The 23378-nt window shown below is 51.4% G+C and overlaps 11 protein-coding genes across 11 annotated transcripts; 6 read left to right on the top strand and 5 right to left on the bottom strand.

Annotated features, from left to right (window-relative positions):
• Positions 1-41: 41 nt before the first annotated feature.
• Positions 42-816, top strand: N7477_009117 (5-formyltetrahydrofolate cyclo-ligase; the record flags this gene model as incomplete). Its single annotated transcript, XM_056970778.1, has 3 exons — positions 42-168; positions 214-642; positions 707-816. 3 exons carry the CDS (start codon positions 42-44, stop codon positions 814-816), a joined length of 666 nt encoding a protein of 221 aa, XP_056817757.1.
• A 1-nt stretch (position 817) lies between these two features.
• Positions 818-1187, bottom strand: N7477_009116 (small nuclear ribonucleoprotein E; the record flags this gene model as incomplete). The annotated part of the gene is made up of 3 exons (XM_056970777.1): positions 818-867; positions 920-1010; positions 1065-1187. The coding sequence occupies 3 exons, from the start codon at positions 1185-1187 to the stop codon at positions 818-820; spliced, it is 264 nt and encodes an 87-aa protein (XP_056817756.1).
• A 243-nt stretch (positions 1188-1430) lies between these two features.
• N7477_009115 (mRNA transport regulator MTR10) lies at positions 1431-4670 on the top strand (the record flags this gene model as incomplete). The annotated part of the gene is made up of 8 exons (XM_056970776.1): positions 1431-1556; positions 1604-1696; positions 1749-2021; positions 2077-2167; positions 2220-2881; positions 2923-3925; positions 3976-4506; positions 4567-4670. Coding segments are annotated over 8 exons (2883 nt in total), but the record flags the coding sequence as incomplete, so codon positions are not given.
• An 822-nt stretch (positions 4671-5492) lies between these two features.
• N7477_009114 (putative C2H2 finger domain protein) lies at positions 5493-7689 on the top strand (the record flags this gene model as incomplete). The annotated part of the gene is made up of 2 exons (XM_056970775.1): positions 5493-5793; positions 5861-7689. 2 exons carry the CDS (start codon positions 5493-5495, stop codon positions 7687-7689), a joined length of 2130 nt encoding a protein of 709 aa, XP_056817754.1.
• Positions 7690-8407: 718 nt separating this feature from the next.
• On the top strand, positions 8408-9042 carry N7477_009113 (uncharacterized protein; the record flags this gene model as incomplete). Its single annotated transcript, XM_056970774.1, has 3 exons — positions 8408-8582; positions 8637-8777; positions 8921-9042. 3 exons carry the CDS (start codon positions 8408-8410, stop codon positions 9040-9042), a joined length of 438 nt encoding a protein of 145 aa, XP_056817753.1.
• Positions 9043-9349: 307 nt separating this feature from the next.
• On the bottom strand, positions 9350-9853 carry N7477_009112 (uncharacterized protein; the record flags this gene model as incomplete). Its single annotated transcript, XM_056970773.1, has 1 exon — positions 9350-9853. The coding sequence occupies one exon, from the start codon at positions 9851-9853 to the stop codon at positions 9350-9352; it is 504 nt and encodes a 167-aa protein (XP_056817752.1).
• A 690-nt stretch (positions 9854-10543) lies between these two features.
• Positions 10544-11044, top strand: N7477_009111 (uncharacterized protein; the record flags this gene model as incomplete). Its single annotated transcript, XM_056970772.1, has 1 exon — positions 10544-11044. One exon carries the CDS (start codon positions 10544-10546, stop codon positions 11042-11044), a length of 501 nt encoding a protein of 166 aa, XP_056817751.1.
• A 3635-nt stretch (positions 11045-14679) lies between these two features.
• N7477_009110 (uncharacterized protein) lies at positions 14680-15096 on the bottom strand (the record flags this gene model as incomplete). Its single annotated transcript, XM_056970771.1, has 1 exon — positions 14680-15096. One exon carries the CDS (start codon positions 15094-15096, stop codon positions 14680-14682), a length of 417 nt encoding a protein of 138 aa, XP_056817750.1.
• Positions 15097-15179: 83 nt separating this feature from the next.
• On the bottom strand, positions 15180-15626 carry N7477_009109 (uncharacterized protein; the record flags this gene model as incomplete). The annotated part of the gene is made up of 1 exon (XM_056970770.1): positions 15180-15626. One exon carries the CDS (start codon positions 15624-15626, stop codon positions 15180-15182), a length of 447 nt encoding a protein of 148 aa, XP_056817749.1.
• Positions 15627-16257: 631 nt separating this feature from the next.
• Positions 16258-19799, top strand: N7477_009108 (uncharacterized protein; the record flags this gene model as incomplete). Its single annotated transcript, XM_056970769.1, is given in 4 exon segments — positions 16258-16607; positions 16655-19187; positions 19205-19367; positions 19495-19799. The coding sequence occupies 4 exon segments, from the start codon at positions 16258-16260 to the stop codon at positions 19797-19799; spliced, it is 3351 nt and encodes a 1116-aa protein (XP_056817748.1).
• A 966-nt stretch (positions 19800-20765) lies between these two features.
• On the bottom strand, positions 20766-23196 carry N7477_009107 (M3 family metallopeptidase; the record flags this gene model as incomplete). The annotated part of the gene is made up of 5 exons (XM_056970768.1): positions 20766-21304; positions 21349-21619; positions 21668-21846; positions 22020-23105; positions 23160-23196. 5 exons carry the CDS (start codon positions 23194-23196, stop codon positions 20766-20768), a joined length of 2112 nt encoding a protein of 703 aa, XP_056817747.1.
• Between the last annotated feature and the right edge of the window lie 182 nt (positions 23197-23378).

The raw sequence follows: 23378 nt of genomic DNA, 5'->3' as shown, positions 1-23378 counted from the left end.
GGCTTCAGCAATGCGGTCCACTCTTATCATTATCGCCTGGAATGAATCTTTCCCCGACAACTCCAACTTCCCGCGGGGTCATGGCTCTCCAATCGGCAAAGCGAGAGCTGCGCAAGCAAATGCGCGACACGTTTGGGCGCTTGTCTACGACATCTATCAGCCAGCAATGTCTGTTACTAGTCTCTGTCTTGGTGCATTGCTGACCCCTCGCAGCCGGCGTCGCGACCGCCAAGTTCCTGTCGCTTGCCGAATACCAGAACGCAAAGAGCATCGCCGTATATCTGTCCATGCCGACCGGAGAGCTATCAACTAGCAGCATTGTACAAGATGCACTGCGGCGCGGAAAGGATGTTTACATCCCATATATTCACACCATCGACCAGACCTCCGTTATGGACATGCTCGCTCTCGAGTCCATGACCGAATTCGAGTCATTGAAGCCTGATAAATGGGGCATTCCATCACTACAGCCTACGCAGATCCCTGGCCGACGAAACTGTCTCACAGAAAGTGGATTAGATCTGATTGTCATGCCAGGCATGGCATTTGATCGGGGATTCCATCGACTCGGCCATGGCAAAGGGTATTATGACCATTTCCTATCGCGATATTCTAAATGGAACAAGAAAATGCCATTCCTGGGTAAGTCCGATTTTGAAACAAGAACCCCTTTTGAACCCTCAAATGAAACTAAACGCCGTTGTAGTTGCCCTCTCTCTCCAAGAGCAATTGCTCGCTCAAGACATTCCTGTTGTGGAGCATGACTGGCTGATCGATGCGATCGTGGTGGGTGATGGTCGGTATTTGGTGCGATGATTTAGACCGCCTGAATGAGGGACACGTTGTCACCCTTGAGAAGAATCTGGCCTAGGGGAAGAGTTAGCTTAGCGCTTCAGCTTCGGATTCGCGATTGACTTACCAAGCGCTCTCCGCTTCTCCGACTCGGTCTTTGTAGCTTGGCGCACCTCCACGGCATCATCGATAACCAGGTTCATGAACTCATCGAAACCCTGTAAGCAAGTTAGCAGAGGGCCTGCACTCTGGGCGAGAGCCGAAACACGAACCCTGATCTTGCCCTCAATGCGGAAGGCCAGCTGCTCGTAAAGCCAGATCTGAACGGTGGCGCGCTTCTGCAGCAAGCTGAAGATGTAGTGGATAGGAGCCAACAATGTCTTGCGGCCCGCCATGGTGGTGTAGATGGGTTAACAGGTAGAGATAACGTGGAGATAGAAACGATAGAAACGAAGGAGTCAAGCTCTGCGTCCCGTGACGAACGGTAATACCAATACGCACCGGGGCCCGTCACGGGCACTAACATCCCACCTTCATCTCCCTCTTGCACTCTTTGCGCTCCCCAATCTCACTTCAACCACTTTTTTCAGGTTGAATGCCCATTTTGTACTGCTGAGCCTCTTAACGTGTCTTTCATCATGGCCAGCAAGGAAGGTGGGCAGGCATTCGCCCCGGTCCTGGCGGCCGTGGCAACCATGCAAGGGAACGTACCTAGGTCGGAGAAGACCCAGGCCCATGAATTCCTGGAGAAGTTCCAAAAATCTGTGAGTATGCATGGTAATTACTATCGCTTCATTCTAATGCGTCCCAGATCGAGGCTTGGACCACCACCCATGCGCTATTACAGTCGCCTGATGTGCCCATCGAGGCTAAATTATTCGCCGCAACTACATTGAAGGGAAAGGTAGCACCCCGCGCTCTATTTGATCACGGATTCCTTGAGACTAACTTTTAAGATCGTGTTCGATCTGGACCAACTTCCTCCCGACTCCGTGATCGCGCTTCGAGACTCCGTCCTCAATTTACTCGTGGCGTTCGCTTCGGGTCCGCGCCCCATTCAGACTCAACTATGTGTGTGCTTGGCAAGTTTGGCGATTCAGATGATCGCATGGAAGGATGTGTTGGCCACGGTCGCTTCGGCATTGGGCAGCAATGCGGGGGACTGCGTGCTAGAGTTCTTGAAGATCTTGCCGGAAGAGGTCACTGAGGGTCGCAAGATCAACCTCAGCGTGGGTTTTCTCTATGTCAACCCTGTCTGTATGGGCAATGCTAATCTTGCAGTAGGAGGACGAGCTTCTCGATCGAACAAAAGAGCTACTGGAGGACAATGCGGACCAGGTCATGCAGCTGATGATTCAGTATGCTCAATCTTCGCGTAAGTTTTGTTTCAAGCAGTAAAACCGGCAATTCATGGCTGATCTCGCTAGCTTCTGCTGCCACCAACCCGCGTCTTCTCGATTGCATCACTTCGTGGCTTCGTGAAATCCCCGCCGCCAAAGTCGTCGAGTCGCCTTTGATGGATATTATCATTAAGGCATTGGACAACGACGTCTCATTCGAAGCCGGCGTGGACTGCCTTTGCACTCTTTATCGCGACACCAAGGATGTCGATGAGTCGCTTCCAATCATCCAAGCTTTATACCCCCGATTGATGGCTCTCCGACCCAAGATTGCGGAAACTGCCGAAGCCGAAGACCTGGAGGCATTCAAAGGCATTACAAGAATGTTCTCAGAGGCCGGTGAGGCCTGGGCTGTTCTGATCGCTCGCCTGCCTGCCGAATTCCGGGGTCTGGTGGAGGCTGTCCTCGAGTGTTCTGCGCGCGATTGGGAACGTGAAGCTGTATCACTCACTTTTATCTTCTGGTATGAGCTCAAGCAGCAGATCACCATCGAGAAGTTCGTGGATGCTCGTATGAGTTTCCAGGATATCTTTTCGCAGCTGGTAGACATCATGGTGAAGCACCTTGAATTCCCCACCCCGAAGAAGGGGAGACCGATCTGTTTGGCGGTGATCGCGAGCAGGAAGAGAAATTCCGCCAGTTCCGTCATTCCATGGGAGACGTTCTCAAGGACTGTTGTGCAGTGGTCAGTACGCAAGAATGTCTGGCTAAGATTTATCAGTTGATCCAGCACTGGGTGGCAAAGTATGCCTCGCAGGCTAGCAATGAACATGTCCCTCATTGGCAGGAACTGGAAGCTCCTCTCTTTGGACTTCGTGCTATGGGTCGTATGGTTGACCCTGAGGAGAACACCATTATGAACCAGTTGGTTCCGCTGATTGTCCAGATCCCTGATCAGGAGAAGGTGCGGTTCCAGGCCATCATGGCCCTGGCTCGATACACCGAGTGGACGGCCCAACATCCCGAAACCCTTGAGGCTCAGTTGAACTATGTCATTTCGGCCTTCCACCACTCCTCCCAAGAAGTGGTGCAGGCGGCTGCGCTTGCCTTTAAGTTCTTAGGCACTGACTGCCAGAAGCTGCTAGGTGGCCACATCTCTCAGCTGCATTCTTTCTTTGAGTCCGTCCTGGACAAGCTTAAGCCCACCAGCCAGGAGGAGGTGACCGAGGGCGTGGCCGCTGTGGTCTCTGTGCAGCCGCTTGAAAAGATCTACGAGTCTTTCAAGATGTTCTGTGACCCGATCATGACACGAATTATGAACCTTGCCAACAATGCCCAAGATGAAGAAGGCCAGCGGGCCGTCGCTGATCACCTGCAGCTGATCACTATATTTGTGCAAATTGTCACTCCTATCGTTCCTTTCGGTGTGGAGAACCCGGCCGTGAAATATGTTGGCGAGATTCTGCCCATCATGACCACGATTGTTATGAACTTTACGTCTTCCACGCCTATTCTGGAGCGAGTGTGCCGCTGCTGGCGCTACATGATCATTTCGTACCGGACAGCCATGATTCCCCTACTACCCACGCTAGCTCAGAGCATTGCCAGTGGATTTGAGGCTTCCCGCGAGGGTTGCTTCCTCTGGGCCACTGACGCGGTGGTTCGTGAGTTCTCTGACGGTGCCGAGTACGTCGATCAAGCTACCAGTGACGCCGTGTTCCAGTTCTACGAACAGCAAGCCCTTGCGTTCCTCCGTATTCTGAATGACCTGCCTCCGGAGAATCTGCCCGATGGTGAGAATATTCCCTTTCCCCGCATAATCTTGTCTCTAATTCAGTCAAAGTCATTGAGGATTTCTTCCGCCTGTCATCGGACGCTATTCGCTACTACCCTAAGAAGTGCATTAGCTCGTCCCTAGCCGTCCCTATTTTCTCTGCTGCTCTTAGCGCTCTTACCCTCCAGCAGGTCGATCCTCTTATCGCCACGCTTCACTATTTCAGGGACCTGTTCGGCTTTGCATTTGACAAGCCCCTGGTTTCCGAGTTCACCAGCCCGGAGGGCAAGCCGTACTCAAACCCACCAGAGGTGCGAGAGGCCGTCAAGAGTCTCATTGCGTCGCAGGGCCAGCCTCTGGCTCAGCGCGTATTGACCGGCATGATGTTCACCTTCCCTGGCGACTGTTTCCCCGATGCCTCGGGCGTTGTGATGACCATGTTCGAACTCCTTCCTCAAGAGACTGGAGCCTGGCTGCAGACCACCTTGCAGATGCTCCCAGGCGGGACCATGAAGCCGGGCGAGGCCGAGCGGCTACTCAAGAACATTTCCGACAGGGTGCAATCTGGCGAGACACGCAAGATTCGGGTCCTTCTTCAAGGTGAGTGCCCTTCTTCTTTCCCCTTTCTTTTCTACCGTTCTCTCTCATACCTTTTTTCAGATTTCACCAACTCGTATCGGCGTCGCAACGTCGCCCTCGGGACGGATTGGGCCGCCTGGAGGCAACTCGGTTCCGCTTCAGCGGATGAACTAAGAATCCTTCTCATGTATATTGTTTTTTTACTGGTGTTTCTGTCTGGGTCTGCCCGGAAACAGGAACAAAACCATCCCCGGAGCATTTGCACATCAGGTGTTGGGTCCTTTCTTAACGCGCCATGGCCTAGTGGCATAGTGGCATGATGGCTCGAAGTCCCGGTTTTGTGATGAATTATGATCCCGGTGCAGCCGGTCGGAGATATCATTGGGATTCGCATCGTAACGCGAGACGACCAGGTAGAGATAATAGATATGTCTCCAGTGAATTTGCGAATGCAGACTCGTAGATTCAGACAAACAGTATTTGAAGGTTACTGTAGTTTGTATGTAGAGGTATAGTTCCAAGCTTTCAACATAGTCAAGGCTTGAATGGTCACCAGTGCAGGTGCCACTCCTATGTACATTCAGGTGCATATTGAAATGGATCGACCGTGATGCACAACATATTCTGATATGCGCGATGACGTGCACGAACGCGGTATTTGCAGCACTACTGAACAAATCGAGATATCAACATCTGCACTATCCATACTGCATTGTTCTGTCCCATGCTACTCATCCAGTTGGTTTGACTCCTAGGCCTGCCCCAATACCTACCTAGCTCTAATTATGGAGGGGTATCTTATCCTTGGGAAGGTTTCATCAGACTATAGATGACTATGGCTTCTCAGCCGTAGTCAGTGAGTGGTCTAATGTCAACAAAATCCAAGCTCGTGTGATAAAACGTATATATCTATATATGAACATATGTATATTCCTATACTCCAATAGCCCCCTACCAAAGACATCGCCAGAAGTTGCCTTCACCGGGTCAATTGCCCCAACCTAAAAATGACCCCACTGCATTCTCCGCATCCCCAGAACCTGACATTTGACCCTTCACTGACAGTTCATGCTTCAAATACTTTGCATTCATCCCACGTGTTCCAGGGCTTACTGATCGACATCCCTTGCATCTTGCTATGGCACCCAATGGTGATCCTCGTTAACCCAGCCATGGAGGACGAACAGCCCTCCAAGCGACGCCGTCGCAGCCGCCGCGCCCCCTCCGATCGCAAGTTCGAATGCACCCACGAGAACTGTGGAAAGAGTTATTCACGCGCAGAGCACCTCTACCGTCACCAGTTGAACCGTTCGCCTTCCCCGTCTTACCCTTCTTCCCATACTTCATAGACTCCCAGCTGACAGGTAAACTCAAGACTCCCCCAAACAAATCTTCCACTGCGACTTCCCAAACTGCCACCGCGCCTTTGTGCGCCAGGACCTCTGCATCCGCCATCGCGAGCGCCATACAACCCGCGGCTCGCAACTTCACAAACGCGACTCCTTTGCGACCGAGACCGACAAACACGATGATTCGAAGCTCGTCACTACATCACCTTCCTCGCCCATGACGGCAGATTACGCGTTCATGGCCGATCCCAAATCCCCTCCTACATCATACCCTCTCTCGACAGGTATTGAAAGTGCGGGCATTCCCGTATCTGGATACACGGAGTTCCCGACCCTAAGCCAGGATGGAATACTCGAGTTCGACGGCCTGTCCAATGCATATCCGATCTTCGGAGGAGAGACGTATAATCGCTCGCCGTTTGCCATGGCGGATGATTTTGCCGCGTGGTTGTTTAGTGAGCCTATGGCACCGCTGGGGTATGGGATGATGCCCATGGTGCAGAATCATAACCGGTTCTATATCAATGAGCCGGCGTTTAATAATATTTGCACTGTCATTCCGCAGCATCCCATGAGTGTGACAAGTATTCTGGACTCCGGATCTCTGCCTGCATTGATCTCAGAAGAGAAAAGGCAGGAATTGCTGCATCTTATGGCGACGCGGTTCAATGAGGCGGCGTACTCGGCTGATGTCAAGCGCAAGGATGCCCTGCTGGATGGAGATTTGACTTCGGATCGCCATGTTCTCAGTTTGCGCATGATGCAGACGTACATTGGAAGCTACTGGTATCATTTTCATTCCCAATTGCCCATTCTGCATCAACCTACTTTTGCGGCGGATCGTACTCCCAATTTGCTGTTGCTGGCGATTATGGCTATTGGGGCCGCGACGCTGGATAAAATCCATGGGAAGGCGGCGACCGAGACGGCCGCCGAATTGGCTGGGTTCATTGCGTGGCATTTGAGGTGGGAGATATTTATGGACACTGATTTTCGACCGCCGGCTCGACTTTGGGTCTTCCAAGCATTGCTGCTTCTGGAGGTTTATGAAAAGTCTTTTTCTACGAGGGCGCTGCATGAGCGTGCACACATTCACCATGATACGACCTTGACTCTGATGCGTCGGGGGAGTTCGTTGATTGGGAGGTCTTCGTTTGATTCCCCGGATACCAAGGAAGAAGACGATAGCTGGTCGCATTGGATCAAGGCGGAGGCTACGCGGCGCGTGGCTTTTGCTGCGTTCGTGTTGGACTCGACGCATGCTATCATCTTTGGTCATTCTGCTAAGATGGTTGCTCATGAGCTCCGCCTCCCCTTACCCTGTGACGAGGCATTATGGGCAGCAACCAGCGCGGCCGAGGTCGCTCGCGTGCAATCAAGTCTACAATCCCACGGCGTCCGGCCAACCATGTTCCTCGACGGTCTGAAGCGCACACTCAACGGCCAGCCTGTGCGGACCAACGCGTTCGGCCGCAGTATCATCATGGCCGGCCTACTAAGCGTCAGTTGGCACTTGAACCAGCGAGACCTGCAGGTTAGTTCGCTAGGCGTAGGACAGGCTCTCGGGGTCGCGATAAATGGCGGACGGCACTCCTCCGCTCGTACGATAATTGGCGACGAGACTTCGACGACGCACTGGGTCCCTCTACCTCTATGGAATCTGAGTCCCGGGATGTGTTGCATGGAATCGCGCATATCGCGTCCCATGTTGACATCGTCGATCTACAGATCTTTGCAGGCGCGGGTCGTCTTATGGGTCGTTCTATCACGGCGCGCGACTACAGTGCCGCGCGGGAGAAAACCGAGATCTGGGCTACAAAGGCCTCAGCTCGCGATGCCACCTTTTACGCGCTGAGGTTCCTCTCCACTTGTTTCTTTAGATTCGCCGGGTGAGTATGTCGCTCGTGACGACTACCTCTTGAACCGACCGTGGGTGATCTATTTCGCGGCATTGACCGTGTGGACGTACGGATTCGCCCTGGACGGACCCTTACAGAATCCGCCAGCCCTTACAACGCTGGCCGAGCAGAGACACGATATGCGAACGTATCTGGGACGAGTTGGCGGAGTGCGCGAGCCGAATGGATTGGAGGGCATGAAGGGTCGAAACCAGTGTATGGGGTTGTTGATAATTCTACGCGACTCGTTTGCGAGTACGCGATGGGAGCTGCTTAGAGAAGCAGCGAGGCTGCTGGACAGCTGTATTGCGAAGTTGAAGTCCTAGTGTCTGTAGTACTTGAGGGGATTGTATCTAGTATCTAGTATCTAGTCTAACCAGGATGTACTTAGTGAGATCATGAAATCCACCGTTGCGAGGGCAACGGCCGATCCCACCCAGAGACCCATTTCCCATCTCTCTCTTTCTCCTCTTCTCCAGCTAACATTCCACATCATCCCTCAATTCACTTCTGCATCATGGTACGTTTTACGCTCAGATCCTCGTTGTTGACGACTTGCCTTAATCGGGGACCTTCCCGCCCTTCCTGTTCTCCCCCTCAAATTCATCATTCTCATTCATCCCTTTTCCACTGGATCACGAACACCAACACAGACACAAACACATATCACACATCATGGCTAACCAAAAGGATCAGGCCTCTACCAACTACAAGGAAGCTTTCTCCCTTTTCGACCGCCGCGGGACTGGCCGTGTGTCCGGCGACCTCCTCGGCGACCTGCTGCGCGCCTGTGGTCAGAACCCCACGCTGGCTGAGATCTCCGATCTCGAGAAGACGGTCGGTGGTGACTGTACGTGATTTCTCCCTATATTGTGAGATGAGGATCAGCGCTGATGATAATTAGTCGACTTCGATGCCTTCCTCAAGGTCCTGAATCGCCCCGGTGGTTTCCGTGATCCCGGCGAGCCTGAAGAGTATTGTCGTGGATTCCAGGTGTTCGATAAGGATATGACGGGCTTCATTGGTGTGGGACAGTTGCGATACAGTGAGTTTCCTCGCCCCGGAAGTACTTCCATAGTTGTATGGGTGTGATTAGCCTTGATTACACCCTGGACTTGGGTCTTGGATCTGGATCTGGATCGAGACTCCGACTCTCACGGCAAGACATGCTAATCTCGGAATGAACAGTCCTCACCAACCTCGGCGAACGCATGACCGACGAGGAAGTCGACGAGCTCCTCAAGGCGGTGGATACGAGCTCTGGCGAGATTAACTATACCGATCTCGTGCGCACCATCCTGGCCAACTGAGATTGAGATACCCCGGGTCTTTATGATCTTACTTTACGTTTTATGCTTACGGACTGGGCTGGCGCTGAATTGTATCTGAAATCTGACCTCGGACTCTGACTTGGACTTGAACTTGGACTCTCGTGGAGTCGAGTTGAGTCAAAGTCAAGTCTGAATGTATTATCGGCTTTTGCTTTCGACTGGTGGCCAACTACATACATCTGGGCTCCTGTTACTTTTTCTTTTTGGAATATACTTTATTTTTCTGGGTATATGGCGCTTGACTAGTATAGCTGGTATACACAATATCATTAATGGTCACTACTGACTATAGACTTACTCCCCATTCCACCCTCCACTCTGATTCCCCAACTCCAGGCCCACCCATATCTTCCGTCCCAACCAAAGCTCCAGGAAGGATATAAACCGCCGGCGGCTTCTCCTCTTCTCCATCCACCTGTGCCTTTTGAAAGCCCTTTCCCTCCCAATGAACCTTATCCAAATAATACCCCACAACAACCCGACACCGCCCACAGCGCAACAGAATCCTCTTCTCAATCCCGTCTTCGCGCCGAATGAGTGTTGCGCGTCGGTCGGGTATTGTCGTCGAGAGAAGAAGGGTTATATGCTTCGTTTGTGACTCTGTCTTTCCATCTGTATTGGCATCTGCGTCCCCGTCGGCGGTCGAGAGGGGAATGATAATTGCTTTGTCGAGGGCGTCGCCTTCTCGGCGGGGAAGGCTTGATATCGAGCGTGTTGTTGAGAGGAGGAGGTGGGAGCAGAAGCGGCAGTGTTGTGTTTGAATTGGGAGGCGTGGGTTTGGGTTTGTCATATTGTGCTCGTTGGATTTGACGATTGATGAATGTCTTCTTAGTGATTGCGGCCACCCTTGGGAGGTCGTGTAAGAGCCAGATAGTAGATTGATTGGTTGTAGCCTTGGCCTCAAAGGGTACTGTAATGGAAGTGGAAAGTCTGGAGCTAGGTCCTAAGTTGATTGAGGAGAGTCTGCATGCGATGGTTAGCGGGGTCCATTGATATCCACGATCTGGGGTGTGGAGCTGATCTCTCGTACTGAAGAATAAGACTTACATACACAAGACTCTAGAGCTTGACTTGAGAAGATCACTGGACCTGGATCTCGAGTTGGGTGTGAAGCAAAAGTTCGATGCAGGCCGTGGAGAAGTTGAAGGCGGTGGGCTTATCAGCTACAGCAATATTCGAAAATGGCTTCCATGTTTTACACAGCGAAATTATCTCAAGCCCCACCGCCAAGACGATGGTGAAACCATCTAGGCCAAATCCAGCTAGACATCAGATCATCCCTGCGCCTCAGAATGGAAATGTCAAGTACCTGACAAGACTGATACGTCGAGGCCGTTGAATCATACAGTGGCGTATCATTAGTATTTGTACCCCAGTACATTGCATCCTGACCGCCCTTAATACACCGCCTACCCATTATATCCACCCACAACCCCTATTATTGTCTGCCTATAATCCTCTTCCTATGATCCTCTAAACCATGCCTCGCGGTCCTGAGCTTGAACCATATATACGCGAGCGTATATGTGAGTTAAAACGATCAGCAAAATGGGGTGCAAAACGTATCCAGAAGAATGCGTTCCCTGATATTCCTCTTTCTACTATCCACTATACCCTCCGGCAAGATCTAAAGCGTTCAAAAGGTGTATCCCTACCTCGCTCTGGCGCACCTCGCAAGCTTACTGCGGAGGACCGAGACCGTGTGTATGATGCTATTCAAAACCGCCCTGATATTACCCGCGAGGATCTGCTTGCTAAGGTTAATTATAAGGTCAAAGCGATGTCAATCTGGCGTTTAACGCATGATATGGGCCTCCGGAAGTGGCGAAAGATAAACCGACCTTACCTTACACCTATTCACGCTGCGAAACGTCTTACCTGGGCTTTAGCCTATCGCTATTTTACACCAGAGGACTGGAAAAGGGTTTTTTGGTCGGATGAAACGACTATTGAACACGGACAAGGTGCTCGGAAGGAGTAGACATTTATTCCTCCTAAAAATCAGCTTCAAGAGCGCGAGTCTAATATCCAAATAACTCTATCGAAAGGGAAACAGACAAAATAAATGTTCTGGGCTTGTTTCTCAGGCGCTCCGCGAAAGACTGGCTTAATTCCTTTATTCGGAGATCCTACTGCGGATCGTAAGGGTATCACAAAAGAGGTTATTTATAATCTTTATCGTGGTATCCTACCTACCTTACTGGCGAACGAGGATATATCTTTTAACATGATAATGCACCGACGCATACTGCATATATCGTCCAATCCCTTCTCCGTGAGTTAAATATTACTGTAATGGATTGGCCGCCTTATTCGCCAGATTTAAACCCAATTGAGAACCTCTGGGGGCTATTAAAGGCTGATATATTAAAGCTACGGCCGTGGCTTCGCGAGATGCCTAATAATGATACTACTTAGCAGAGCTAGTAGATGCAGCGCAGGCTGCGTGGGAACAGCTTACGATTAGGCACTTTATCAATCTAGCTGAGACTATGCCTCATCGTGTAGAGGAAGTGATTCGGTATGAAGGGTGGCATACTAGTTATTAGAAATAGAGCTCTATTCTACCGGCAGAATATATGTGGGTCGAAGTACTGGGGTGCAAATACTAATGATATGTGACTGTACGTCTCGCTAATACGCTTTTCTCGCTTGCTGTCTATATTTGCAGCTCATGCCACCTTAACCCCCATCACAGACACACACGGCACGAAATAGCTCCTAATCTGCCTTTTTCTACTAGAGAGTTCATTCGCGATATGATCTTGAGCAAATTACCGACCACAACCTAGATCGCTGATGCCGCTGGATGCAGCCCGCGTTCCATCACCGCCATCCGGAGCAATCTGCGGCAATTCGGTGATACCAGAGCTCCTCCTATTCGAGCAGGTCGACCCCGTAGCGTCACACCACTAATGTTGGAGGCTCTCTGCGACTATCTGCTGGAAAAGCCTGGTCTCTACCTCGATGAAATAGCGCTTTTTCTGTTGGATAAGTTTGGCATATACGTAACAACCACCAGCACCAGGAGAGCGTTGATCTCCAAGAAATGGTCAAAGAAGACATCTCGACAGAAAGTAAGGGAAACGGAATGCCGATCTACGAGATTACTATCTACACAACCTGTCTGGGTTCTGGTCGTACTATCTGGTGTATATCGACGAGTCTGGGTGCGACAAACGGATTGGCTTCAGGAGAATAGGTTTGTCACCGCTCGGCATTACACTAGTACAAATCTCGAAATTCCATCGCTATCAAAGGTACCAGATTCTACTAGTATACTCCTAAGATGGGATTGTCTTGTCCCGAGTGTTTCGTGGCTCGACCGACGCGTCGGTTTTCGAGGACTTCGTTGAGGAACTTCTGCAGCATTACAGGAAGTGGCCGGAGCCTAGGTCTGTTTCAGTGATGGACAACGCCTCTTTCCACCATTCTGACCGCATAGAACAAATGTGTTCAGACGCCGGCGTAAAACTGATGTACTTGCCTCTCTACTCGCCTGACCTAAATCCTATTAAGGAGTTCTTCTCTGAGCTTAAAGCCTTCATTCGGAGACACTGCGTATTCTATGAAGATAACCCTGAACAAGGCTTTGATAATTTTCTGGAGTGGTGTGTGGAACGCGTAGGCGCAAGGGGACAAAGTGCAAAAGGGCATTTTAGGCATGCAGGTATCAACGTTGACAAGACGTGATTCGAACGACTTGGTTAAATATGCCATTTGTCATTTAGAACCTAGTTTATCTTAATAGACCGAGTCAAGTGGTGAAAATGATAAATAATGTGTTCTCCAAACTATCCGCGTCATATATAAATTCTCTCTATCTCCCTACTTCATAACTCGACATTTGTGGGGGCATAATTTCGCCCACTGAATGATCTCAGATACGAACCGGCGCGCTACTCCCACGCTGATGCCCTGCTTAATGAAGAAGTCTGGATCTTGATCACTATAGATCTGCTGGAGATCAAGACTATTTGCAAGCGCCAAGTCTCGCGCTTTGCGGATATCGTCCTTGAGAATGTCTCGGCTCACCCGTGATTGCTGCCAGTTACTATACTTCCACCGCCACATCGTCGAGACTAGGTATATTAATTGGATCAGGAGTAGGAGTCCTCGAGGTGGTCGAGGGGGAAGGGTTTGGGCCATTTACACCGGTCACGACTGGTTGCGATGCCTGATTGGGGAGTACAGTGATATTGATTGGTGGGCACATCGACCCAGGCGGAGAGTTAGAATGGCTTTTCTGCTTTGTGGTTCGCTCGTTGTCCTCGGCATAGAGCTGCTCATACTGTAGAGGCTGTCCGGAATGTCATTGTGGGTCTTAAGTATCCCGCCTTTCTCCATGTATCTGACGAGACTTCTCAGTTGGTGTGTTCGCAGTTTATAGTGTCTTTTCCCCACCGGGTCTTTCCAGCAATATTGGCCTTTGTGGTGGCATGGCGGGCCAGGATATCGCATCATCTGATATACCTCTCGCCAAACCGAGGGCTGCCCAGAGGCGTCTTCGGCATCAAGTTGCGCGTCTTGGTCAGCGAGCATCCGTTTAGTGACCGAAGTTTTCCCTCTTTTGTCGGTCCTCGACAGCGGGGTGCTATCTTCGATGTAATTCACGGAAATTTTAAGCCGGAGCTCTTTACCCTAGCGGTATAGGCTAGCCCACGTAAGCAGCTGCTTTTCTATGGCAGTCCAGTCCATATTCGTGCTGTCAAAGCGTTTAGTCAGGTCGCGCTGAGATCGGTCGTTTACAGAGACCACAACGGTAGTATCGTCCGGTCTTACCCGGCGGTCGCGGGAGATCTTGTCTCGTAGGGTTTTATCTGCGCTGGCCTGGATCTGTGGCCAATGATAGCTTGGCATTTGAAAAAGATCTTGCTCAGTGTCCTTCACTACGACTCGATGGTTGAGAGTGACTCTCCATTCAATCAGGTATTGGATACAGTCTGACGGCTGTTCACCTGAAGTTCCTGCTTCATGTTCCACTAGAGCGAGTTGGGTCTGACGTAACGGGGACGAGCGTTCACCGGCCGCTTGCTCGGAGTCCGGTGAAGGAAAACCCATAGAGGAGCCCACGTTGGACTAAAAAAAACCAGGAGTTGAGGCATGCGAGGGGGTTTTATCCCACGACCGTAGGAATTGAGGTCCAAAGATGTCTTCATCGTCAGAATCAGAGAAAGCCATTTGCCCTAGGCAGCAAATGCCACTGAGGAGCCTAGTGATAGCGCCATTGAGTGTCAGCCTGCAACAGAGTACAGCCAACGAGCGAAAGGGAGGGGACTGCAGCTGATAAGACAAGCAAAGGAAGGAGTAAGAGCATAAATACGCGGCTGGGTCAAACAAGCGTTCCTGGTAGTGAGTAACGAGCGTTGGTTGTACAGTATACTGTAAGAAAGTGATGGATGGGAGTGGGTGGGTTTGAGATCCCAAGCAACGGGTTCGGGTGGTTTGGATTGTTTACACAAAAGTCGATCATTCTAGACCACGATTCCCCTGGGCGCTCCCACCAGTTGTTGCGCCCCAGGAACTGGATTGTGCGTCACCAAGTGGCTTGCCACTGAACAAAGACCGAAAACCCTATCCGGTCAAACCAGGTTGGTAATTTACTATACGCTACAGCTAGTTGTTGAAGAACGCATTAACATCAAAGCCTTTGGCCATTCCCACAACCCCCTTGCCGTGGTTTGTGGCTTTGACATTGTGAATTTCCTGGTGAACCTCTCCGTTGTCATTGTCGCAATTGATGAGGCCGACAAGAAGCCTTCCGCCGTCACTCATGTCGACATTGGTAATTTTTTGCCCTGTACGCACTTGGTGAGCCTCCGCGAGCAGGCTTTCTAAGAGCTTTCGAGAATCATCTATTGCAGCACGTTGATCTTGGAGTTGCTCAACGACTTCGGCGCCACCTGGACGATCATCCAAGAGCTGCACTTCTGTCATCTTATGCAAGGCCAATGCCGCCGCGGCCTTCTGTTTGTCAATCTCGATGATCTCCTGAGCGATCTCAGTTTCCTTCATACGAAGATCTTTTTGCATCGTGTCAACGATAGGGGATGAGCCTGCGACCGAAAGCCTGTGGAGCTAGTGAGCCTATGTCTGATGACCAAGCCAAACCTATATCAGAAATGGAATACATACAAGATTGCGGTGCTGACTGCTGTGTCCATGGTAGATTTGTAGCGGTTGAGCTGCTCACATAAAGTCTCAACAGTTCGTTCAGCGAACAAGCCGACACGGACACGATCCCACACGTGCATCTTTTCACCCGAGCGCTTCGTCCACCGTACTATCTTTGTGCGAAAATCACTGCAGGCTTTTTGGCAATGCATGATGGCCAACGACAGCGCCTTCCTCACATCGGGTGTGAGGTGTTCAAGCTGGGAGTTCTTCTGCGCATTATTCAAGGCCAGAAGGATGGCCTCCACACCCGTCAGCTCGTCCTTGAGACCAGCTATCACATCTGGTGCACCTTTGATGGCCTCGATCTCGTGGATTAATGATTGAATACTCTGCACCGCTGCTCCAGCGATACCTAAAGCGCCAACAGTCAAGCTGAACGGATCCATCGTCGCGAAAGAGCGAGCAAAATGGACCTCGCTTGAAGGAAATCGTGGGTTTTAGATGCTTTGACAGAGTCGTGCTCTTCTTTCGAATGGTTGTTTCAACGTGATGGGTATGTTCTCAGCCGAACGTAATTATGGTCCATATATTGGATGAAAGCGTGGGGTAGGATATGAACCGGCACTGGGAAATCGTGAGGCTTACATTTTAATTGCCGCCGATGCTCCTACGGCCTACCCTGCGAGGGTATAAGGCTTTATCAGCCAATTACAGCAGCTAAGACGGTACAGATAACAAGCTTACCGGATAGAGCTAGGCGAAGTTGTAATTTTGGGCTCTACCCCGCTTATTAGCGCAAAGGACTGAACCAGTGGGTCCCTCGTCCCAATTGGAAGACGGGGACGAAACGTTTGAAAAGTGCAATCTGCCCGACCCGACTGACCTTTGAGCGAACAAAGCGCGCGACAATACGAGAATCTGTGCCGAGGGATTCAAAAGTCCCTAATGACTTTATTACAAGACTTTGATGATCAGCCACCTCATCTAGACCTTCAAACCGTCGCTTTTGTTTTTTGGAAATCTGCTCGTCTCAGCCTCTTCGAATTTATTATGTCTGGCAATCATGATAAAATACTCATGCCTCGAGGAACGACGTCGAGAGTCCCTATTACCCAGTATATTTCTGGAGTGAGCGCAGAATCAAGTGGAAAAGTGTTCGCAGGATACGTGGACAATAGTAACAACAGCGAATACTATGGTGGAACCCACTACCACCAGCATCCTGGTAAGTTCTTGGGAAAGAAATCGACCGTCGCATTAACCATGGAAACCTTAGACCCGCCCGAAACTCCCCCAAGCCCCTTATCGACCGTCCCGTTCCGTCGCGACCCAGACTTTGTCGACCGTGGAACGCTACTTGATCAGATACATGAAAAAGGCTCTATACCGGGATCTCGGATCGCACTTATCGGCTTAGGTGGCGTTGGGTGAGTTCAGAAAGATAGCTGATTTACCAATGCTAATAGCTTAGAAGAAAATCGCAACTTGCTATCGAATACTGTTATCGAGTTCGAGATCAATCGCCCGACACATGGGTTTTCTGGGTCCACGCAAGTAACGCGACTCGGCTCGAGCAAAGTTTCCGGGATATCGCCGACCAGGCCAAAATTCTCGGGCGTCACGATCCCACAGTCAATATATTCCAGCTAGTTGAAAGCTGGCTCCAGGATGGCAAGAGAGGAAAGTGGTTACTGATTCTTGATAATGTTGATGATGATGGGTTCCTCCGCCAGCCCTTAGCGACAGTCCAGCAGGGACTGAAGATCGGCCAAACTAACGCCGCGACAAAGCCACTATTAGAATATCTCCCCCGAAGCCCGAACGGATCAATAATTATCACAAGTCGGAGCCAAGAGGTAGCGTTGAAAATTGTTGATCACCAGGACGTCCTTAAAATCGAACCAATGAATAGGTCGGAGGCGCTAGAGCTTCTCCAGCGAAAGCTCGGACTACCAGAGGAAACCCCTGATATTCTAAAGTTGGTGGAAGAGCTGGAGTTCATGCCACTAGCGATCATACAGGCGGCTGGGTATATCGTACATCGAGCGCCCCTCTGTTCGGTATCGCAGTACCTAGAAATGTTTCGGAAGAGTGATCGCGAAGCGACAAAGCTTCTTGATTATGGGGCTGGTCATCTCTATCGAGATTGGGAGGCAAAAAGTTCGATTCTGGTTACATGGCAAATATCCTTCGACCATATTCGACGAATAAGACCGTCCGCCGCTGATTTGCTCTCTCTCATGAGCTTTTTTGACCGACAGGGAGTCTTCAAGAATCTGCTCCGAATTCAAGGCGAGATAAAAAACGACAGTTCGAGCTCGGAAGAGATAAGGTTCAAGTACAATGACGAGGATATGGATAGCACGTCTGAATCTGACGCGGATCATGATTTTGGGGAGGATATTACAACACTAAGAGATTTTTCGTTTATTTCTATCAACAAGGACAGCACAGTGTTCACGATGCATCGGCTAGTGCAACTTACTGTGCGTGTGTGGCTGAAAGCTAATAGACAGCTGGAGCGATGGAAGGAGCAATTTGTCATGATCCTATGGGAAAGGTTTCCGACAGGTGAATATGAAAATTGGGCACGTTGCCAGTCGCTCTTTCCACATGTGAAATCAGCCATGTCACAACGACCAAAATCACAAGACTCTCTAGAAAAATGGGCTACCCTGCTTTATAAGGGGGCATGGTATGCACAGGAAAGCGGCAATATTGCGGAATCAAGGGATATGGCATATAATTCGCGGAAGCAAAGAGCCTTACTGTTTGGCTCAGAGGGCGAACAGACTCTTGATAGCACTGCGATGTTAGCAAACGCACACGGACTCGAGGGCAGGTGGAAAAGGGCGGAGCAGCTCGAGGTGCAGGTCATGGAGACTCGCAAGATGAAGCTCGGCGCCGATCATCCTGACACGCTGACGAGTATGGCAAATCTGGCGTCGACGTATGGGCACCAGGGCCGGTGGGAAGAGGCGGAGCAGCTCGAGGTGCAGGTCATGGAGACAAGCAAGACGAAGCTCGGCGCCGACCATCCTAACACACTAATAATTATAAGCAATCTGGCGTCGACGTATAGAAACCAGGGCCGGTGGGAAGAGGCGGAGCAGCTCGAGGTGCAGGTCATAGAGACTTATAAGACGAAGCTTGGCGCGGACCATCCTGACACGCTGATGAGTATAGGCAATCTGGCGTCGACGTTCTGGAACCAGGGCCGGTGGGAAGAGGCGGAGCAGCTCGACGTGCAGGTCATGGAAACTCGCAAGACGAAGCTTGGCGCGGACCATCCTGACACGCTGACGAGTATAGGCAATCTGGCGTCGACGTATAGAAACCAGGGCCGGTGGAAAGAGGCGGAGCAGCTCCAGGTGCAGGTCATGGAGATAAGCAAGACGAAGCTCGGCGCCGATCATCCTCACACACTGAGGGGAATGGCCAATCTGGCGTCGACGTATAGAAACCAGGGCCGGTGGGAAGAGACGGAGCAGCTCCTTGTGCAGGTCATAGAGATGAGTAAGACGAAGCTTGGCGCGGACCATCCTGACACGCTGATGAGTATGGGCAATCTGGCGTCGACGTTCTGGAACCAGGGCCGGTGGGAAGAGGCGGAGCAGCTCGACGTGCAGGTCATGGAAACTCGCAAGACGAAGCTTGGCGCGGACCATCCTGACACGCTGACGAGTATGGGCAATCTGGCGTCGACGTATAGAAACCAGGGCCGGTGGGAAGAGGCGGAGCAGCTCCAGGTGCAGGTCATGGAGATAAACAAGACGAAGCTCGGCGCCGATCATCCTGACACACTGAGGAGTATGGGCAATCTGGCGTCGACGTTCTGGAACCAGGGCCGGTTTGAAGAGGCAGAGCAGCTCAACGTGCAGGTCATAGAAACAAGCAAGACGAAGCTCGGCGCCGACCATCCTGACACGCTGAGGAGTATGGGCAATCTGGCGTTGACGTATGGAGACCAGGGCCGGTGGGAAGAGGCGGAGCAGCTCAACGTGCAGGTCATAGAAATAAGCAGACGAAGCTCGGCGCCGATTATCCTGACACACTGAGGAGTATAGGCAATCTGGCGTCGACGTATATAAACCAGGGCCGGTGGGAAGAGACGGAGCAGCTCCTTGTGCAGGTCATAGAGATGAGTAAGACGAAGCTCGGCGCCGACCATCCTCACACGCTGAGGAGTATGGGCAATCTGGCGTGGACGTATGGGAATCAGGGCCGGTGGGAAGAGACGGAGCAGCTCCTTGTGCAGGTCATGGAGACTTTTAAGACGAAGCTCGGCGCCGACCATCCTGACACGCTGAGGAGTATGGGCAATCTGGCGTCGACGTATGGGAAACCAGGGCCGGTGGGAAGAGACGGAGCAGCTCCTTGTGCAGGTCATGGAGACTTTTAAGACGAAGCTCGGCGCCGACCATCCTCACACACTGACGATTATGGCCAATCTAGCTCATACCCTTAGGTCATTGGGTCAAGACAAAGCCGCTTTGCAGTTAATGGCCAAATGCCTTCGACTTCGCGACCGAAAACTAGGCCCTGACCATCCGGATACTATGTCTTCCAAGTCTACTTTAAACGAATGGCGTGGGAAGTGTGACTCCCTATCTTCCTAATCCACCAAAGCGCCGACTGAAACAAAAGAGGACCAAATCCTAGCCGGTTCCACAGGAACCTCAAAGCGAGTTTCCACATCTGGCGGACATCGTAGGCGCACAATCTTCTCGCGCCTCTTCAGCAGAAAGTAGGACACTTCCCTCTTCAATTAGTACGGAAGGGAGCTTGTTCTGGTGATAGTGAAAAATAAGGAAATCAACAAATTCTGTCCTCGCAAAGATGACAAGCTCTGTTTCTTACAGTAATGCAATTAGATGATATAACATCCAGCAGTTAAGATTCCATCATGTTTGTGACGCATGGTTCGAGGAAAGGTCACGTGTGGTGAGCTAGTCCCGAAGGGGACACAGGGGTGGGGGGCGGCGGTTATTGTTTCGTAGTTGTTCTCTTTCCCTCTCTTTTCTCTTTCTTTCCTCAGTTTAGAACTTTTCTGAATGGCACACGAGTTCTCCCGTACTGGCCTGGGACAATGTTCACTAAAACCCATAGCTTCTGAATACATTAAGTATAGTAGTATTCAGGAAGTAGCTCGGATCTAATAAACTCATTAAATGTCTGTTGCAAGAGCCCTATCAGGAACAGCCCTTGGTTTGTATGGGAGTTTCCAGAAATTAAATTTTTTTTTCGAATAAACGGGTGGTAACTTGCGGGCCCGTATTACGTCCGATGTTCCGTACCATACGTCAAGACTGTTCAAAACAGGATGATCTGCAAACTAGCCGAATCTGGCCTAGGCAGTTTCATCATCGTCTTGGCGGTGGGGCTTGAGATAGTTTCTCTGTAAAACATGGAAGCCGATTTCGAATATTGCTGTATCGCATCTGCCAGCTCTACTTTGTAACTATCTTCGACAGATATAATGACCTTGGGTTGATCTTGATGCTTCATTCAGAATCAATTGATTGCTATAAAGGTCATGATTCTAAACCGGTCTCATATCTAACGACTCAAGTCACCGGCTATAGCTACGCCAATCCCATATCCTTATAGAAAGCATCAGTCTTAGGCGGACGACCCAAGAACTCCGTCAACGTCGTCATCTCATCCTGGGAACCACCCTTCTCAAGGACCTGGTAGCGGTACCGTCGACCCGCAGCCTTGTTCATGGGATCATCCTTGAACACCGTGTAGAACATGTCCGTCGAGTACACTTGCGAACTAAGGTACCCGTAGTAACCGGCATCATATCCACCGATCAAATGGCCAAAAGTAGCTTCACCGTGACCCCACTCGTTGCCGGCGCCAAGTGCCTCAAGACCGTCCATAAGGGTGATCTCCTGGCGAAGGGAATTGTACGTGCCTGAGATGGGAAGGGCTTGAATATCGGCGTGGCTGGCGGGTTCGTGCACGGTCATGTCGAAGATTCCAAAGTGAAGTTGGCGAAGGTTAAAGAGTGCGTCGTTGACGTGCTTTGTGCGAATAAGGTTGCCGATAACCTCGTCGGGGATCCGCTCTGAAGGAGGGGCGGTGGCTGTCTTGCCGCCGCTGCGCTTCTGGAACGCTTCTTGCCAGCCAGCAAGATATTCGGGGACAGGGTGGAGTAGTGACGGCTCAAGGCGCGAAGTTGGGAGGGAGTCCAGCACCAGTTCTCGAGCATTTGACTGGGTGCTTCGACAAAGTCCCGTACTGTGCTAGTGCCGTGGAAGCGGGAGTAAATCGTGCGGGAGACGAGGTCGTGGATACCGTGGCCCAATTCGTGGAAGAGGGTTACCACTTCGTCGTGCTTCAGAAGACTGGGCTTCTTGTCGGTGGGCTTGGTGAAGTTGCACACGAGAGCGGTGGCGGGGAAGCGGCGCTTGCCTTCGGCATCGATGAAGCCCTGGGAGATGTTAGACACGAGTAACGCCATGGAGTCTGGGATACATACCGGCTGCAGGTTGAAGTTGGCGGCGTGGCCATACTTGCCCTCACGGGGGAACAGGTCGAGATACAAGTATCCCACGAAATCACCACCCTCGCCCTCATCGTTCCACACGCTAAATACTTGCACATCCTCGTGCCAGACAATGTCATTGCCCTGACCCGTCGGGGCAACGGCAGCACGATCTTCACCAACAATCTCAACAAACTCGAGGCCAAAGAGCTCCTCGAAGATCTTCAGCATTCCCTCGATAGTAGTCTGCAGGGAAAGTATTCAGCAATGAGCTGCTGATCGAGCTGGTAGTCCCGCTCCAGCATCAAACGATCATAGAACCGATGATCCCACAGATAGTACCGACCATCCGACTTCGGGTCGTGCTCCTGCTTCAGCTTCATCAGGGTCTCAATCTCCTTCTTTCCACCGGCAGTCAACCGGCTACGGAGATCACCCAAAAATGTATCGACGGTCTCTGGAGTCTTGGCCATCTTGTCTTCAATGCGGAAGGCAGCGTGGTTGGGGTATCCCAGCAGGCGAGCCGCCTCATCACGTAGAATGATAGCCTCGCGGAAGAGAGGCACGTTCTGGTTGCACTTGTTCTCGTTGGCAACCATTACCTGCTTACGGGTTTCCGGGTTGGTAGCATACTTCATGGTGGGGAACAGATCCGGGTACTTGAAGGTCAGCCACAGCTTGCCGGCATTCTCTCCGTCGCCCTTCTTCAGCGAAGAGAGGACATCATCAGGCACACCGTCTAGCTGCTCCTCGGTGAACCAAATTCCGCCGTTCTCCTCGTTCAAGTTCTTCTGGAACTCAATGCTGATCTGACTCAGCCGCTTCTTAATCTCCTTGAACCGAGCCCGCTGCGGGCCAGCAGGCAAACCCAGTCCGTTTCTAATGAAATCCTTGTGTTCCTTCTCCAGGAGACGCTGGGACTCAGGGTCAAGAGACTCCTTTTTCTTCAGGGCAGCATCAACAAGCTTGTAGACATCCTCGCGCATCGCGGACTCGATGAAGAACTCATCCATAAGTTCCTCAGCCTTGGAGGATGCATCCCGAAGCTTCTGGTCTGTCGAGACAGCCTGATAGAAGCCCAGAATGTGGGCCTCAAGAGCCATGACGTTCTCATCTTGAGCAAGCGGCCGCAGCACGTTGGCAAATGTGGCGGCCTCGGGCTTGATCTCGGCGACGACCTTATCCTGGACAGAGCGGGATGTCTTGATGATTCGCTCGGCGTCGGAAACGAGGGTCTGAGGGGTGGCCGTGAAGATAGGCGGGGCCTGCGGCGGACGCCGGTGGTGAGCGGGGGCCATGCTGGAGGTTGTCAAGTATCGCGAATTCGTTCGGAGGTGACCCAGCACGGAAGAAAGGCGTGCGGGGAGACGGAGAAAAGGCGCCACGATGAGTGCGAGAAGGAGGATGAGGAGGGGTTGGCCAGCGGTGAAGGCTATAGTGGCGGGTTATGCGGTGTGTACTGCAGTGTGATTGTTGATACTCGAACCTACGTAACAGGATGGCATGCCGATGCCGGGGGTCATCTGAGTGCCTGAGGTGTCAATTGAGTCGCACGTGATGATTGTCCTGTTTCGTCGTGTTCCTTTTCGGGTATAGAGGCAAGCCACATGCGAACGAGATGAAGCTAAGCGATGGCTAGTCGACGCCAATGGTGTACATGAGACTATATTCACATGTCTGGTGGCTGTCCATAACAAAGTCAGGT

The sequence above is a fragment of the Penicillium maclennaniae genome (assembly GCF_028827695.1).
Source record: "Penicillium maclennaniae strain IBT 15551 chromosome Unknown utg000008l:1.0-3552695.0:1.0-3555053.0, whole genome shotgun sequence".
Classification (NCBI taxonomy): Eukaryota; Fungi; Ascomycota; class Eurotiomycetes; order Eurotiales; family Aspergillaceae; genus Penicillium; species Penicillium maclennaniae.
Note: the sequence above shows the minus strand (reverse complement) of the source record. Positions and strands in the feature narration are given on the sequence as shown.